General features: G+C 40.3%; 1 protein-coding gene across 4 annotated transcripts in view; it reads right to left on the bottom strand.

Moving 5' to 3' along the window:
- abca2 (ATP-binding cassette, sub-family A (ABC1), member 2) overlaps positions 1–14,406 on the bottom strand; it is a 69,214-nt gene extending 54,808 nt beyond the window's left edge. For 3 of the 4 annotated variants that reach the window (XM_058774503.1, XM_058774506.1, XM_058774504.1), the window contains exon 1: positions 14,111–14,406. In XM_058774503.1, the coding sequence (XP_058630486.1) occupies positions 14,111–14,176 (66 nt within the window). In that variant the 5' untranslated portion in view covers positions 14,177–14,406. Of the gene's footprint in view, positions 1–441; positions 481–14,110 lie in introns of those variants that run through there. The other variant, XM_058774505.1, reaches the window with a different exon arrangement.
- Between the last annotated feature and the right edge of the window lie 284 nt (positions 14,407–14,690).

Genomic DNA, 14,690 nt, shown 5'->3' with positions numbered 1-14,690 from the left:
GGTATTCGGTACCACCGGTACTTTAAAAAACCTGGTACCGTGACGTTTTCATTTTTTTAGTTCCGACTTGGTACTGAAATACCAGGTCTTTTGACAACACTAATAATAAATGTTTCTTGAGCACCAAATCAGCATATTAAAATGATTTCTGATGGATCACAATACTGAAGATGTTGCTGAAAATTCAGTTTAGCTATCACAGGAATAAATTACATTTTAAAATATATTAAAATAGAATACAGACGGTTATTTTAAATTGTAATAAAATTTCACAATATTACTATTTTTACTGTATTTTTTGATGATGCAGCCTTGGTGTTCTTGGGCTTTTACTATTGTGCTCCCATTAAACCTGCACCAACATGACTCTCCTGAGAAAATGTATCATCTTACAACCAGGATACTGAATGTGAATCAAAAATGACAGGATCAGTTACAAACCCTTGAAAGTAGACTGTCCTCCATATAACATTTCTCTCTTTTCTGACTCGGTAATCTCCCTCCTTCAGCTTTTCTCTCTCAATCTCCCTCCACTAATTCCATTCAGTGTTCACTTTGCATCTGGCTTGATTAAAGGGAAACTGCAGTCTTCTTTTCCTCTGTTCTCTCTATTTCTAAGTGCTGGGCTGTGAAAGGGAAACATCTTGGCACATAAACACACTCTGCAGAGAAAAGCACAGGGAAAAAAAGGATACTTAAGTAGCCAGAAGAGTGTGAATGAGCCAGGAATATTATGAATCATTGGCTCATTTTTTGATGTGCGATGCCTGGGGAAAATAATACTAGCCGACCAATGACAGAGGCCTTAACACTTTCAAGCCTACAAGATCTGCTAAGGTTTGGATAAGACTGTAGTACTCTAAGATCATTTTGTTTAAATATTGTGCAAATAAATATTTCAATGTAATTCATTTAATTGTTTGCATATCGTATTTTCTAATATTATCGACAGTAGAAAAGGATTTAAAAAAAAAGCCTATTATAATGCATAAATAACATGAATAATCAACGCATCAGAGAAATATTTGATTGGTCAAGACTGTGAAGCACAATTCTGTCTTTCTAATGATGTAATTATCTTATTGTCTCAGAGGTCTTTGCATGACAAATCACAAAATTAAGGTGAAAAGGAACATTTATAATAGATGAATATTTCATGTTTATCAAAGTGGTAAATATTTCATGAAATGCTTTATACATGAGGACAAAATTAGCTCAGGCTGAGAGCAATTGCACCTCATTTCAATAAGAACACACGCTATTATTCCTCCTGAGGAGGGCAAGGAGGAGAGAGACAGAATGTGAGAGCAGGAAGAAGAAAGGAAGAAAAGAGTTGAAAGAGTAGTTGATCTGTGGGAAAAGAGAAACTGAGAGCAAGTGTTCTTGAGAATGAGTGGAGAGGGCAGTCGCAGAGTTCACACTCCCCATGGTGGATACATCAGGGCACGTAAAAGGAATAATGATGCAGTTTTCTCTTTGATATTAACACAAATTCAATTACAATTAAGATAAGAATTAATAAAGTGGCTTATTCATTTGATGATAGTCTTAAAGTTTAGATCTTAAACTGTTAAGGAAAAAAGCAGTCCCAGACTTACACAACAAAAGTAAACAGATCCACACTTAAAGAATGGAAAACAGGTGACTCACACAGCAGGACTAGGAGAAGAGCCCGATACGGAAGGAACATGTACGCTTACACACACACACTGCATGCACAGATAAACTCTTGATATCCATTATAAAAATCTCACATACACAAAAACAGATCAATAACACACTTCCGTGACAGTGTTTGATGGACGGCTTTGATTCATTTCTCTCATTTTCCAGGAACTGGGGCAGGTGACAGTGAGAGAGTAGCATTTTTAAGCTTTTAAAAGATAAATGAAGCAATGGAAAAAGGGTCGGGACTCTGCATTGTTGTTGAAACTGTGTTTCTCATCAATTTTGGGGGGTGATGATTAACTGTCACACAAGATAACTGTGATTATATATGTATATGTATATGTATGTATCTATGTATGCATGTATGTATGTATGTATGTATATATATATATATATATATATATATATATATATATATATATATATATATATATGTGTGTGTGTGTGTGTGTGTGTGTGTGTGTGTGAGTGCACGTTTTTGTGACAAATGAGGACACAAATTTGTATAATGACATGGGTATGACATGGGTATAACAAGGAGAAGGTGACTTACCAGGACATTACCCCATGTCCCCATATTTCAAAAGGCTTATAAATCATACAGAATGTTTTTTTTTTGAGAAAGTAAAAATGCACAGTTTCCTGTAAGGGGTAGGGTTGGTGTAGGGCGATATACAAATACAGTTTGTACAGTATAAAAACCATTACGCCTATGGAATGTCCCCACAATTTACAAAAACAAACGTGTGTGTGTGTGTGTGTATATATATATACACACATATATATAATTTAACATAACAGAATAACAGAATAAACCTTTAAAGGGAAACATATTTAAAAGGTTTTATTTTATAAGACATTTTATATTTAGTATGTTTAGTATATAAAACAATTGTCCATTTTCACAAGTTTCTGTAAATCTGCAGTAACTGTACTTCCTACAAAAGTCTCAATATGACCAAAATTATAGGTGGGGTAGTTCATGTGACAGAAAAAAATGTATTCCTTTTTACGGTTTTATTATACTATTTTTACTTTTACTTCTTTTTTACTGTAACTAGTGCATCACTTTAACTCCTGCCTACAGTAGGGTAAGAGATTTAAACAAGTCTATAAAATTACATTTTAAACTTCCTTACTGTCACGAATCCAGTCTGTGCACTTCCGTTCATTCACCACCAGAGGTCACTCGCTCACCACATTGACTCACACCATACATAACACTGGACTCCATTTCCCATCATTCATTGCACTGATTGCACACACAGCTGATTGCACTAATCACACGCACACCTGATCCCACACACACAGTGATCACACTCCCTACTTAAGCCATGGACTTTCTCTCCCTTGTCGCCAAGTATTGTATGCGTTTACCGCTCCCCTAGCCGTAGCAACTCTACAGAGCCCCTGTTAGTTTTGGATTGTGTTTTCCCCGTGTTTGTTTTACCCGTGTTCCCTGGATTAACCCTTGCCTTGCCGTCTGGACACTGTTTGCCCCCTATTGGATTCTAGCCCGTGTTCCCTGGATTATCTCTCTGCCTTGCCCACTGGATACTGTTTGCCGATCGTTGACCTTCGCTTGCCCTAGGATTACTCTTTGTCTTGTCCCTGCCATACCTGTTTGCCATTGCTCGACCCTGCCTGTATTTATGACCATGCCTGTTAATAAAAGCTTGCATTTGGATCCGCACGTCTCACGTCTCGTCAGCCCCTTTACAGAATACTCGGCCACACGAGGATCCAGCAGCTTTTCCAGCAATGGACCCTGGTCAGGTATGGATCCTTTCAACCAGCTGCTCGATCTACGACAGGGGAGTCTTTCCATTGAGGAGTACGTCACTCAATTTTGTGTGATCTCGGATAAGGTACCTTTTGATGAGGTGGTATTAAAGGACATTTTTCGTTTTGGACTGAATGAGCCGTAAAGTCTTGGTTACCTGAAGGAAAGTTTAATGTCAGTTTAAAGGATTTTGTGCTGGCTCTTCGTTTACTGTGGGTGTCGCGGAAGAGGAACGCAACACCGTGTCTGTGACTAAAATGGTAGCGACACCGGAGTCCGTTCACAAAATGGCGGCCACAACAACACCCAGTCATGTCATTGCTGTCAGTAAAGAACTAGGTCAAGTCTCAGTTGATGTCAGAGAGCCAAGTCAAGTTTCAGTTAATGTCAGAGAGTCAAGTCAAGCCACAGCTGATCTTAACGAGTCAAGTCAAGTCACAGCTGATCTTAACGAGTCAAGCCAAGTCACAGCTGATCTTAACGAGTCAAGCCAAGTCACAGCTGATCTTAACGAGTCAAGCCAAGTCACAGCTGATCTTAACGAGTCAAGCCAAGTCACAGCTGATCTTAACGAGTCAAGCCAAGTCACAGCTGATCTTAACGAGTCAAGCCAAGTCACAGCTGATCTTAACGAGTCAAGCCAAGTCACAGCTGATCTTAACGAGTCAAGCCAAGTCACAGCTGATCTTAACGAGTCAAGCCAAGTCACAGCTGATCTTAACGAGTCAAGCCAAGTCACAGCTGATCTTAACGAGTCAAGCCAAGTCACAGCTGATCTTAACGAGTCAAGCCAAGTCACAGCTGATCTTAACGAGTCACTTCACGTCTCAGCTGATCGTCCAGAGTCACTTCACAGCTGCTCGTCCAGAGTCACCGCAGCACGTCACAGCTGCTCGTCCAGAGTCACCGAAGCACGTCACAGCTGCTCGTCCAGAGTCACAGCAGCACGTCTCCGCTGACCGTCCAGAGTCACTTCACGTCTCAGCTGATCTCCTGAAGTCAAGTCACGTCACGTCACAGCTGCCCGTCCAGAGTCACCGCAGCACGTCACAGCTGCCCGTCCAGAGTCACCGCAGCACGTCACAGCTGCCCGTCCAGAGTCACCGCAGCACGTCACAGCTGCCCGTCCAGAGTCACCGCAGCACGTCACAGCTGCCCGTCCAGAGTCACCGCAGCACGTCACGGCTGACACACCCAGATCATCAAGGTCAGTCTTCCATTATACCGGTTTGAGGGATGTACCGCTGGTGTCGGCACGCGCAGCTGGTATCCCCAAACCCACTCACTCTAACCCTCCTGTTCTTTTGCATATTCCCCTGTCCGAAGCGCTTCCCCTGATGGGAATCGCTTTGTTGCGTTTGGGCTGCGTACACCACCGCAGAACTGCCCGAGGTGGCGGCACACGCTGCAGAACCTCCAGAAGCGGTGGGGCTCGCCTCAGCCCCTTGTATGGTGGTGGCGGCGCCCTGCAATGTTCTCTCGGTCTGTCGAGTTGCGTTTGAGGAGACTGTTACCGCTGTAGAACTTCCAGAGGTGGCGGCAACTGCTGCAGAACCTCCGGAGGTGTCAGTGGTATCCACTCACCAACTCTCGTCTTGCTCTGCCACGGCCACGGAGGCCATCCTTGATTCCTCGTTCTGTCCTGTCACGGCTATGGAGGCCGTCAATGAACTCTCGTTCTGTCCTGTCACGGCTATAGAGGCCGTCAATGAACTCGTTCTGTTCTGTCCTGTCAAGGCTATGGAGGCCGTCAATGAACTTTCTGTGTTCCCTGCCTCGGTCCTTGTGTCTGTGCATGTTCTGTCTCCTCCTTGTGTCTCCGTTCTCCCCAAGTCCCAGGCTCTGCTGTGGGCTCCTGATCCGTCATGGTGGGCTCCTGCTCTATCTGCTCCACCGTGGTGGTCTTCGGGTCCGTCTGCTCTGCTCTGGTGGTCTTCTGAGCCGCCCTAGTGGGCTCCTGCTCTATCTGCTCCGCCCTGGTGGGCTCAAGTCCCGTCTGCTTCGCCCTGGTGGGTTCCGGTCTCGTCTGCTCCGTCCTGGCGGACTCCAGTCCCGCCGGCTCTGCCCAGGTTTCTTGCTGTGCTGGCTCTACCTCGATCCCAGACCACTCCACTTCCACATGGACCTGGCCCTCCATCCCTCACCCTGTTCCGCCTCCGCTCCACCTCCCTCCTGGATTATAGACAGTGTGGAGCGTCTGGAAGCCGCTCTTTGGGGGCTCTGTCACGAATCCAGTCTGTGCACTTCCGTTCATTCACCACCAGGGGTCACTCGCTCACCACATTGACTCACACCATACATAACACTGGACTCCATTTCCCATCATTCATTGCACTGATTGCACACACAGCTGATTGCACTAATCACACGCACCCCTGATCCCACACACACACTGATCACACTCCCTACTTAAGCCATGGACTTTCTCTCCCTCGTCGCCGAGTATTGTATGCGTTTACCGCTCCCCTAGCCGTAGCAACTCTACAGAGCCCCTGTTAGTTTTGGATAGTGTTTTTTTTCCTCGTGTTTGTTCTACCCGTGTTCCCTGGATTATCTCTCTGCCTTGCCCACTGGATACTGTTTGCCGATCGTTGACCTTCGCTTGCCCTAGGATTACTCTGTCTTGTCCCTGCCATACCTGTTTGCCATTGCTCGACCCTGCCTGTATTTATGACCATGCCTGTTAATAAAAGCTTGCATTTGGATCCGCACGTCTCACGTCTCGTCAGCCCCGTTACACTTACACTTCCTGTAATGGTTGAGCTAAGGTCATAAATATCATCTAACACAAAGTGGACATATCTGATTATGGAATCCTTCTATATGTTTAGAATTCAGAAAAGGCAATTACAAGCCAGAAAGATTCTGTACTGAACCACTGAAGTCACAAGCCAGAGGGATTAGACTGAGACAAAACAAACTAGAACATGCAAAACCTTAATTTAAATGAAAGATGTCAGTATGTAGTGACAGTCAGTTAAGTCATCGTTCAGCTCTCAAGTTAGTGGAAACACAGGCTGGTTCTGAATGAGGTTCACAGACACTCAATTCTGAGAATCAGCACTATTTTGGTGGAAATCTTAAATCTATCTCCAAAACTAACCCGGTTCTCTCCATCTCTCTCTCTCTGCCCCAATTTATGGCTCCCCGCCTGAGCTTGGTTTTACAAGGTGAACACTGCTGCAATAATTATCATTTAAGAGGGACCGTCCCTGACTCCGGACACATATTGCCATTCATTTAAGGCAGGCACACAATGAGAGGCTTAAAGGTCAGGGTTTTATAGCTGATCTTGTTGCCGAAATACAGGATGACTCATTGCCTCTCGAGTTCTGTACTCTACAATCCCTCTTTCCCGTCCCACTTCATTTAATTTCTGTCTTGTCTCATGCCTCCTTCACGTCTCTCTTTCACCTTTGCCTAAAACACTCTTTCTAACACCTCATTGTCTCACTGGATCCTCATTTAACACAGTGCCCTACCTGTCCTCATTACAGTCCTCTCTCGCTCCAGCACTCACATCATTGACTCTTGCTTGTCAGCGCCACACTGACAAAAGACATTTCCGTCCATCAACTTTCTCCTAAATCTTGCTCCGCAAGAACGGCTGACCATTACAGTACTTTCCTCCTGTCGCTCTATCCCTCATTCCTTTTCTCCTCTATCTCATGTTTATTTCATCCAATCTTCCTTCAGTGCTGCTTTTCTCCCAGGAGTACGGAGAGATCTCAATAATTTAGGAGGCTGTCTGAGCTATGCTGGGCTAGCAGGACAACCATCACTGGACACGGGAAACTTTCAGTGCCCCACTTACTCCAAAAGCAGACAGATAGTCATCAATACTGCTCCAAAGCACTGCTTTCTACCGACGAGATCACTATGATCTACAGTTAACTGTCCATGAACATCTATGCTATCCTTAATGCTGCTTTTTCTTTATGCAACTGGTGAATGAGTCACAAAGCTCCATAATCACACAAAATGTTAACAGCATTCATGTCACACAATCATCCTACTGTAGTAAATGATACTGTGCACGCCAGTACTGCTCTGCCGCACTCCCACACAAACCATTTAACATCTAAATCACATTATGCAAATGTATAACTAAAAAAATTGTACATGTCAGTGCTCAGATGTCATCAAAATCACTATGCTAAAGTTTTTGGGAAGGTGGTAGGTTTTGGTTCTGCATAAATTGTGCTCTTCTGCATTTAAGAATTACAGCATCTCTGCAGTGTACAGGTGCTGTAGGTTTAATAGATGCAGGACAGAAGAAACCAATCGTAATTTAGTAGATAACAGAAGAGAAAAAATAGCATAATATGCAAATAGTATGATGACATCATCACAGGTGCTTCTTATTTTGAAGGCTAAACAATCTATTATCTATTAGTAATGCTAAACAATAACTACCATTCAAAATTTGGGGTTGGTAAGATTCTTATTTTATTTTAGGGATTTTGAGGAAAACCTTACAAGATTTTTTCCATATAGTAGGCTTCAATGGTGGCCAACGGGTTAAAGGTCCAAACTGCAATTTCAATAAAGCTTCAAAGGGCTCTACATGATCCCAGCCGAGGAATAAGGGTCTTATCTAGTGAAACGATAGGTCATTTTCTGAAAAAACAATTTACATACTTTTTAGCCACAAATGCTCATCTCCCACTAGCTCTACGATGTGCATGTGCAACTTCACACATTACGTAATCACGTTGGAAAGGTCACACGTGGTTAGTTCTTCGCCTGTGTACTTTGGTTTAAAAAGGTATGGTAGGGCAAAACTCCATCTCATTTTCTCCTTCAACTTCAAAATCATCCAACATCATTGTTTTACCTTTTTTTGTAAAGGGCATTTGACGTTCTTTGCACGTTAGCTTTGTACATACCGGGTCGGTACTTCCGCCTACGTCACGCGTGACCTTTCCAACATGATTACGTAATGCATGAGGTCGAGCTAGTGCAAGTATATAATTTAAAAAGTATATATATATATATATATATATATTTTTTTTTTAGAAAATCGTTTCACTAGATAAGAACCTTATTCCTCGACTGGTATTGTGTAGAGCCCTTTGTAGGTTCATTGCAGTTTCAGTGCCGCTTCAATGTTTTCCTCAACCTTAATTTCTTTTCGACTGAAGAAAGAAAGACATTAACATCTTGGATGACATGGGGTGAGTAAATTATCAGAAAGTTTTTATTCTGGAAGTGAACTAATCCTTTAAAATTATGTACAAACCAAAGTTAGAATGGAGTTGTGGGCAAGTTGGGCTAAATTAATTGGAGAAATTAATGGAGAAGAAAAGAAAGAATTAAAAGTAGTGCAAAAAAATATCCATACAAGGACCATAATTACTCTGCTGCCATATCGCCGTATTACAACACATTCCACAACGCCATTTCTAATTACAATCCAATGGATCTCAAAAACATACTGCTTCTCAATTAACTTTCTTTTAAAGTAACTGAATCATTTTGTGCTTGCATATATGATTACTCTTTCACTGACGCAGGCTAAGTCTCCAAAGGGGCTCGCTAGTGCAGCGTAACTTTATTGCTTGCTGAATCAACAATCTTTGAACACTTAATACTTCTCATGGATCTTCCCATTTAATTTTCATCACAAAAATGGAACCCTGTATAGTTTGCCAAACTCAGATTACATGTCTGCCAAGCTAGAGGACCACTGACGTGGTATTTCTCACAGCACTGAAAGGAAGCGAATGCAACCAATGTAAAAGCAACAGGGTTTTCTGTAACGCGACTCAGTAAATGGCATATTCACATTGTCTTAAAATGCTTAATGTTAACATATCTGGCATATAGACTAAACAGTTACTATAGCACAAATCTATGACGTCATCGAAAATTTGAGCCCACATTTAGCCTGCATTTTTGTAGCTGTTCTTAATGGAAAGCAATGTGCAATACCATCATCCCCAAATACACAAACTGAATTTTTAATGATGAAATGGTAGAGTATCTGCATTTCTACTAGTGAGATCACAGCATAAAACCAGCTCACAGAACACATACTGTGATTCCATTAGCATACAGTCTGCATGCATAATTCAGACAGCTGTCATTACAATAACTCGCTCTCTTGACGACTGTCCAGTTATCAGACTGCTGTCTGTGTCTTGACTCTTTCTCTTACTCGCTTTATCTCTCTCTCTTTCTATCTCTGTCTCCATAGATACGCAGACAGTTTCGCCCATCCCTGCTTCAACCAATTGTTCAGGGATTGAAGCTCGCAGGAAGTAGGTCAGCCTGTGTTGCACTTGGCATAAGGTAAAGGCAGCCGGTGCATAAAAAGACCAATTTTGGGTTAATGTTCATCTAAGCTTCAAACATGGACTATAACACAATCCATAACACAGACTATGAAATGTGGAATTTTATTTTTTACGATGGGGCAGGAGGTGGAGATATCGCTGTTAAAAAAACTAATTTGAACAAATTTTCTTTATTTGACCCTCTAACTCAAGCACTCTCTATTCTAATTTTATTTTATCTATCTGTCTTCTTTTTATTTAAAAAAAAATACACATTTGACCCTCCATCAATTGCATATTTATTCTCTAACTGCTAGCTTTTCTTGTAAAACTAACACTAGCTTTCTTTTTTCTATTCTATCTACTTGTTTCATAAAAAAACAAAAAACAAAAAAACAAAACACTAGGTTTCTTTTTTTTCTATATTCTATCTACTCGTTTTCTTATAAAGTTTTTTTATTTTTTTTGTGTACTACGTTAGGCTAACCAAGACTTGTAATAGCACTTGCATGTTATTGCTCTTTTGTTGGTTTTGATTGCTTCTAATGTCGTCATTTGTAAGTCGCTTTGGATAAAAGCGTCTGCTAAATGACTAAATGTAAATGTAAAAAATAAAAACAGGCACCCAGTCTAGTGGGGAAGAGCGTTTAAGCAAGGCTCCAGACTGACACACATGTAGCAAAAATAAATAATAATAAAAATTGTAACAGCAATTTAAAATCTTACTGGCATTACTAAACACAGAACAAACCATGATTCATGAAAGCATGGCCCTTATGAGCTGATTCTTATTAATGAAACGATCCAACAACTGACTGAATGAAACGCAATGTCTAATGTGAAATTAACTGTCAGTCATAAATGTGATGTGGTTTTTGCCAGTTGGCTGTTCATATGACCATATTAATGTTACACATTCAGAACAGAATTTATAATAGAAGGTTTTCCAATAAAAAATATATCATTTATGGTTTATAATATTAGTAGGCTTGCGTTTTAGCAGGCAGAAATACAAAACAGAGTTACAAAACACACAAATACAATCATAATCACTGTGACATCAAATTGGAACACAAGTTCCAAAACTAAACATAATTAGGAAGACATGCTAGTTTAAATAATAAAAATATGCATTTCAATTTAAATTTAATTCACTGCAGCAAAAGGAACATGTAAAGTCAATGCACTATTTTTACTTTATCTAAGCTGAGTGATTCTGGAATTTGGCCTTTTAGTCCTAATTTTAAGAGCCATATTTTTAATATGGAGAGCCATTTATGCTTGATCAAATATTGTGACTGGGTTATAGAGAAATGTCTGTGGGATTCAGACAGCTGAGACAAACAAGCTATCATTTAGCTGCTGTGAGGGATTTTATGACAGTGCTTTGAATATAACTGCATCCTCACCATCAAATCAACATATCAGACTGCAAATATTAGGGGAAAGCTGTTAACCACCAACTGCATCTCCATCAACTGCCCAGTACATCAGAACTACATCATCAAATCAGCAAAAACATCTCTATCTCTGACAAACATCTGAACACACCTGCACTTTAACACACTCTTGACAAAGAGCTGACAGCATTCACCACTGACATATCAGCAGTGAGTAACCAATAAAGGCAGGCAGCCAGTGGAGAGCTGAACTCACTGGACCTCATTCATTTAGCATCCACAGGACAGAGCGGGCTGAACCTTTTGCTGACTAGCCACTTCCCAGGGTCCCATCAATCCACAAAGCCTTCAAACTCCCTCTGAAATGGACCTATGTGATCAAACTGGCCCAGTGACGTAACTGTTACTATTCTTAATGGGGTGATCCTTACCTCCAGGGAGCCTGACGTCTGCTGCAACCGTGATCTATTGTAAAATGCTACTGCTTCTAAAAATAACATAATGGAGCAGTGAGGCTCATAAAGATAAGAACAATGCTTAGTAATTAAGTATCTTCTCGAGGTCAAAACGCTGCTCAAAGTAGTGTGGCTTATTTCCTAATTGAGTGTTAGGACAGGGCTCTTGAGAGCCCACTTCTGTTCAATACCAGATTTGGTTTCGCAGTAACAGAAAGCTGATATGATAAAGATAAGGATTAAGTAACAAGCATTCTTAAAATGCTGCTACATTTAGTCATACAATAATAAAAAATGGCCTGGCCTTTATATAAATGCTGTATTACGGCCAGAAAATCCAAGTTATGAGCCAGTTTGCTTTAAAGGTCCATTCACACCAAGAACGATAAAGATAACTAATGATAACCATATTTGCATCCACCCCAATGCACAATTATGTTCTGTTCATAACACTATAAGCACACACTGCAGTTTTTTCAAGCTTTTTGAAGCAGGATAGACTCTGATAGGCTGTGAATTTTCTGTTGTTCATAAGCTGGAAAAAAATAATTGTAAATGTGCTTCCAACGATGTTGTTCCTCCATTATTGTTATAGTTGTGGTGTGGACTGCTATTCTTTTACATTTAGAATAATTTTTAAAATTATATCCATCATTATGGCCTTGGTGTGAATGGGCCTTAAGATAGCTTTCAAATATTAATGCTATTATTCAATATTTAACCGAAACATCTAAATGAATGTTGCAAATATACACAATGTATATTTTTCAGTACTATATTTCCATATAGGCTATATTTTTATTACATTGTAATGTTTCCTCTAATGAAAATGTATCTATTTTGCACTTTTATAAAAAAAAATTAAATAAATAAATAAAATAAAAAAATAATTACAAATTATATTACAAGCATTCTAATTAGTTAGGGAAAAGAGAATTGAACAATCATCATAAAATTTGATCTGAAAATCAAATTACCACATTTTAAGGTGGTTTCAGACTTTTGGATCCCACTGCAGCCAGATGCAAATAGGTAAAAAATACCCATTACATTTGGGTATTTACATAAAGGCTTCTTTAACTTAGGGGATTTGTTGCAACTGAGCCCAGATACAGTATTTTGATGATGCAACATTACATTTTCCCCTCCCACAAGTATAAAAATAAAAATTACTCTACTCCTACAAACATACCAAAATTAGCCCTATGGAGGTAAAATGACAGAAATACAAGATAACACTTTCATTCAGTAAGAATAATCATTTGTCATCTGGTATACGGCTGCTGTAGCATGCACATACAAGGAAAACAAATAGCATGCCCTGTACATACATTTTTGGAGTGCTCTATCACTCACAAACCTAGTTACGGGTTTGCTCTAAGATTAATGCTATACATTACATTCAAACGTAACATCTAAATTAATATGTTGCCTATATTCTAGCTCATTTTGTATTTTGTGAATATATATTTAGGCACAATGTATATTGTGTGTGCACTGGGGTGCTAAAGTCTTAGACCACAAATGAAAAAGTTATTTTAATTAGAGTGTGAAAAGAAAGAATTGAATAATCAAGGAGTTATTTACTAAATTTTTTGGGTGGTTTCAGACTTTTGGACACCACTGTATACTGAAATCGCTTTTTGCTCTGTGGCCAGTTGTAGCTCTTTGTAATAAAACCCATTACATTTGGGTTTTTACATAAAGGTTTTCTAAATTTAGGGGGTTTGTTGCAACAGGGCCCAGATTGAGTATTTTGGTGCTGCAACATTGCATTTTCCCCTCCCACAACGATAAAAATAAAGGTTACTCTGCTCCTACAGACATGCCAAAATTAGCCATGTGGACTTTAAAATGACAGAACCACCTTGCTTCAATAAGAATAATCTTTTGTTATCTGGTATAAGACTGCTGTACAATACTTCAGTCCCTGAAGCACCAGGATCATATTTCCTTACAGTTAAAGGCCAGTGACATGTCATAAACCATATTTTTTTGCATATGCCATATTTGTTTAAGTGCATCTGAACGTTAAAAGGGGCTGAGCTTGAACACACTGATGCACACTTCAGAGATAAAATTGATTTTTTTTTTTTTTCCCTCAACGTCAGCAGCTGGTAACAATATTCATCACCCTACTAACAGGTTGTTTAGCAACACCTCAACTTGCTTGAGATGTGTGGTCATAGAACCTAAAGATTGTTCAGACAACCTGTTAGTTTCCTAAACAACCTGTTAGTAGGTGATCGACTGTCAACACAACTTCCTTTCAAATAAACGGTTCCGCCCACGTTGTTTAGGTAAATGTGAAAATTGTGAAACATGTAGAAGGCCGGATCGTGCTGAAACTGTAGCACCGTAGCCATCTGAGTAACATTTTATTTTGTCTGTAGGCTAAATGTTTTGCAATACCTCAACGTGACTGACTGACGCCCGCCTGCTCGTGCAAAACAAAAACCCATCAAGGCCTAAATTAAAATTAAAAAAATAAATACTCGCGACACATGTAAACAAAAACACTCTTACCGGTCCTCTCCGCTTTAAAGTCACGTTTTTCCACAGGAGAAGGTGCAGCTGGTGAAGAAATCCCATTTTCGATGAGTTGGAGAATGAAGTCGCAAATTATAATATATTCATCACAGTGTTGTTTTGAGATTCCGCTCCGTCTGCATTTTGTCCTCCCCGGCGTGTGACAAAGCCAAACATCCTGAATTAAGAGGGTTGGGTTTGTGAACAAAATGCTCTTTTGGTAGCAGCAGATGTAGATATTCGCATCTCACTGAGCAGTGGGCGGAGATACTCCTGTCAGCTTCAGCCGAACGTAGCGACCGAACGTTTCTTATTGCTATAGTAACTTGAGCGCATTGAGCGAGCGAGCGATGTGTCAGGTAGATCAGATGTGATTTTTATGGTAATCTAGCGGCTGCCTCAGCTGGATTACTGATGCGCTGCTGAATCCTCATCATTCTGCGACGCTTGGCTATTTTTAGAAACTCCATCGATGTGAGAACATTTTAATCTCACCATTTTTATCTTTACTTCTGGGACTGAGGTAATCCCTCCTGGCTGGACAGACTTCGCCGAGATCACATTTTATTTTGAGGCT

Source organism: Onychostoma macrolepis, chromosome 05 (assembly GCF_012432095.1).
Source record: "Onychostoma macrolepis isolate SWU-2019 chromosome 05, ASM1243209v1, whole genome shotgun sequence".
Lineage (NCBI taxonomy): Eukaryota > Metazoa > Chordata > Actinopteri > Cypriniformes > Cyprinidae > Onychostoma > Onychostoma macrolepis.
Note: the sequence above shows the minus strand (reverse complement) of the source record. Positions and strands in the feature narration are given on the sequence as shown.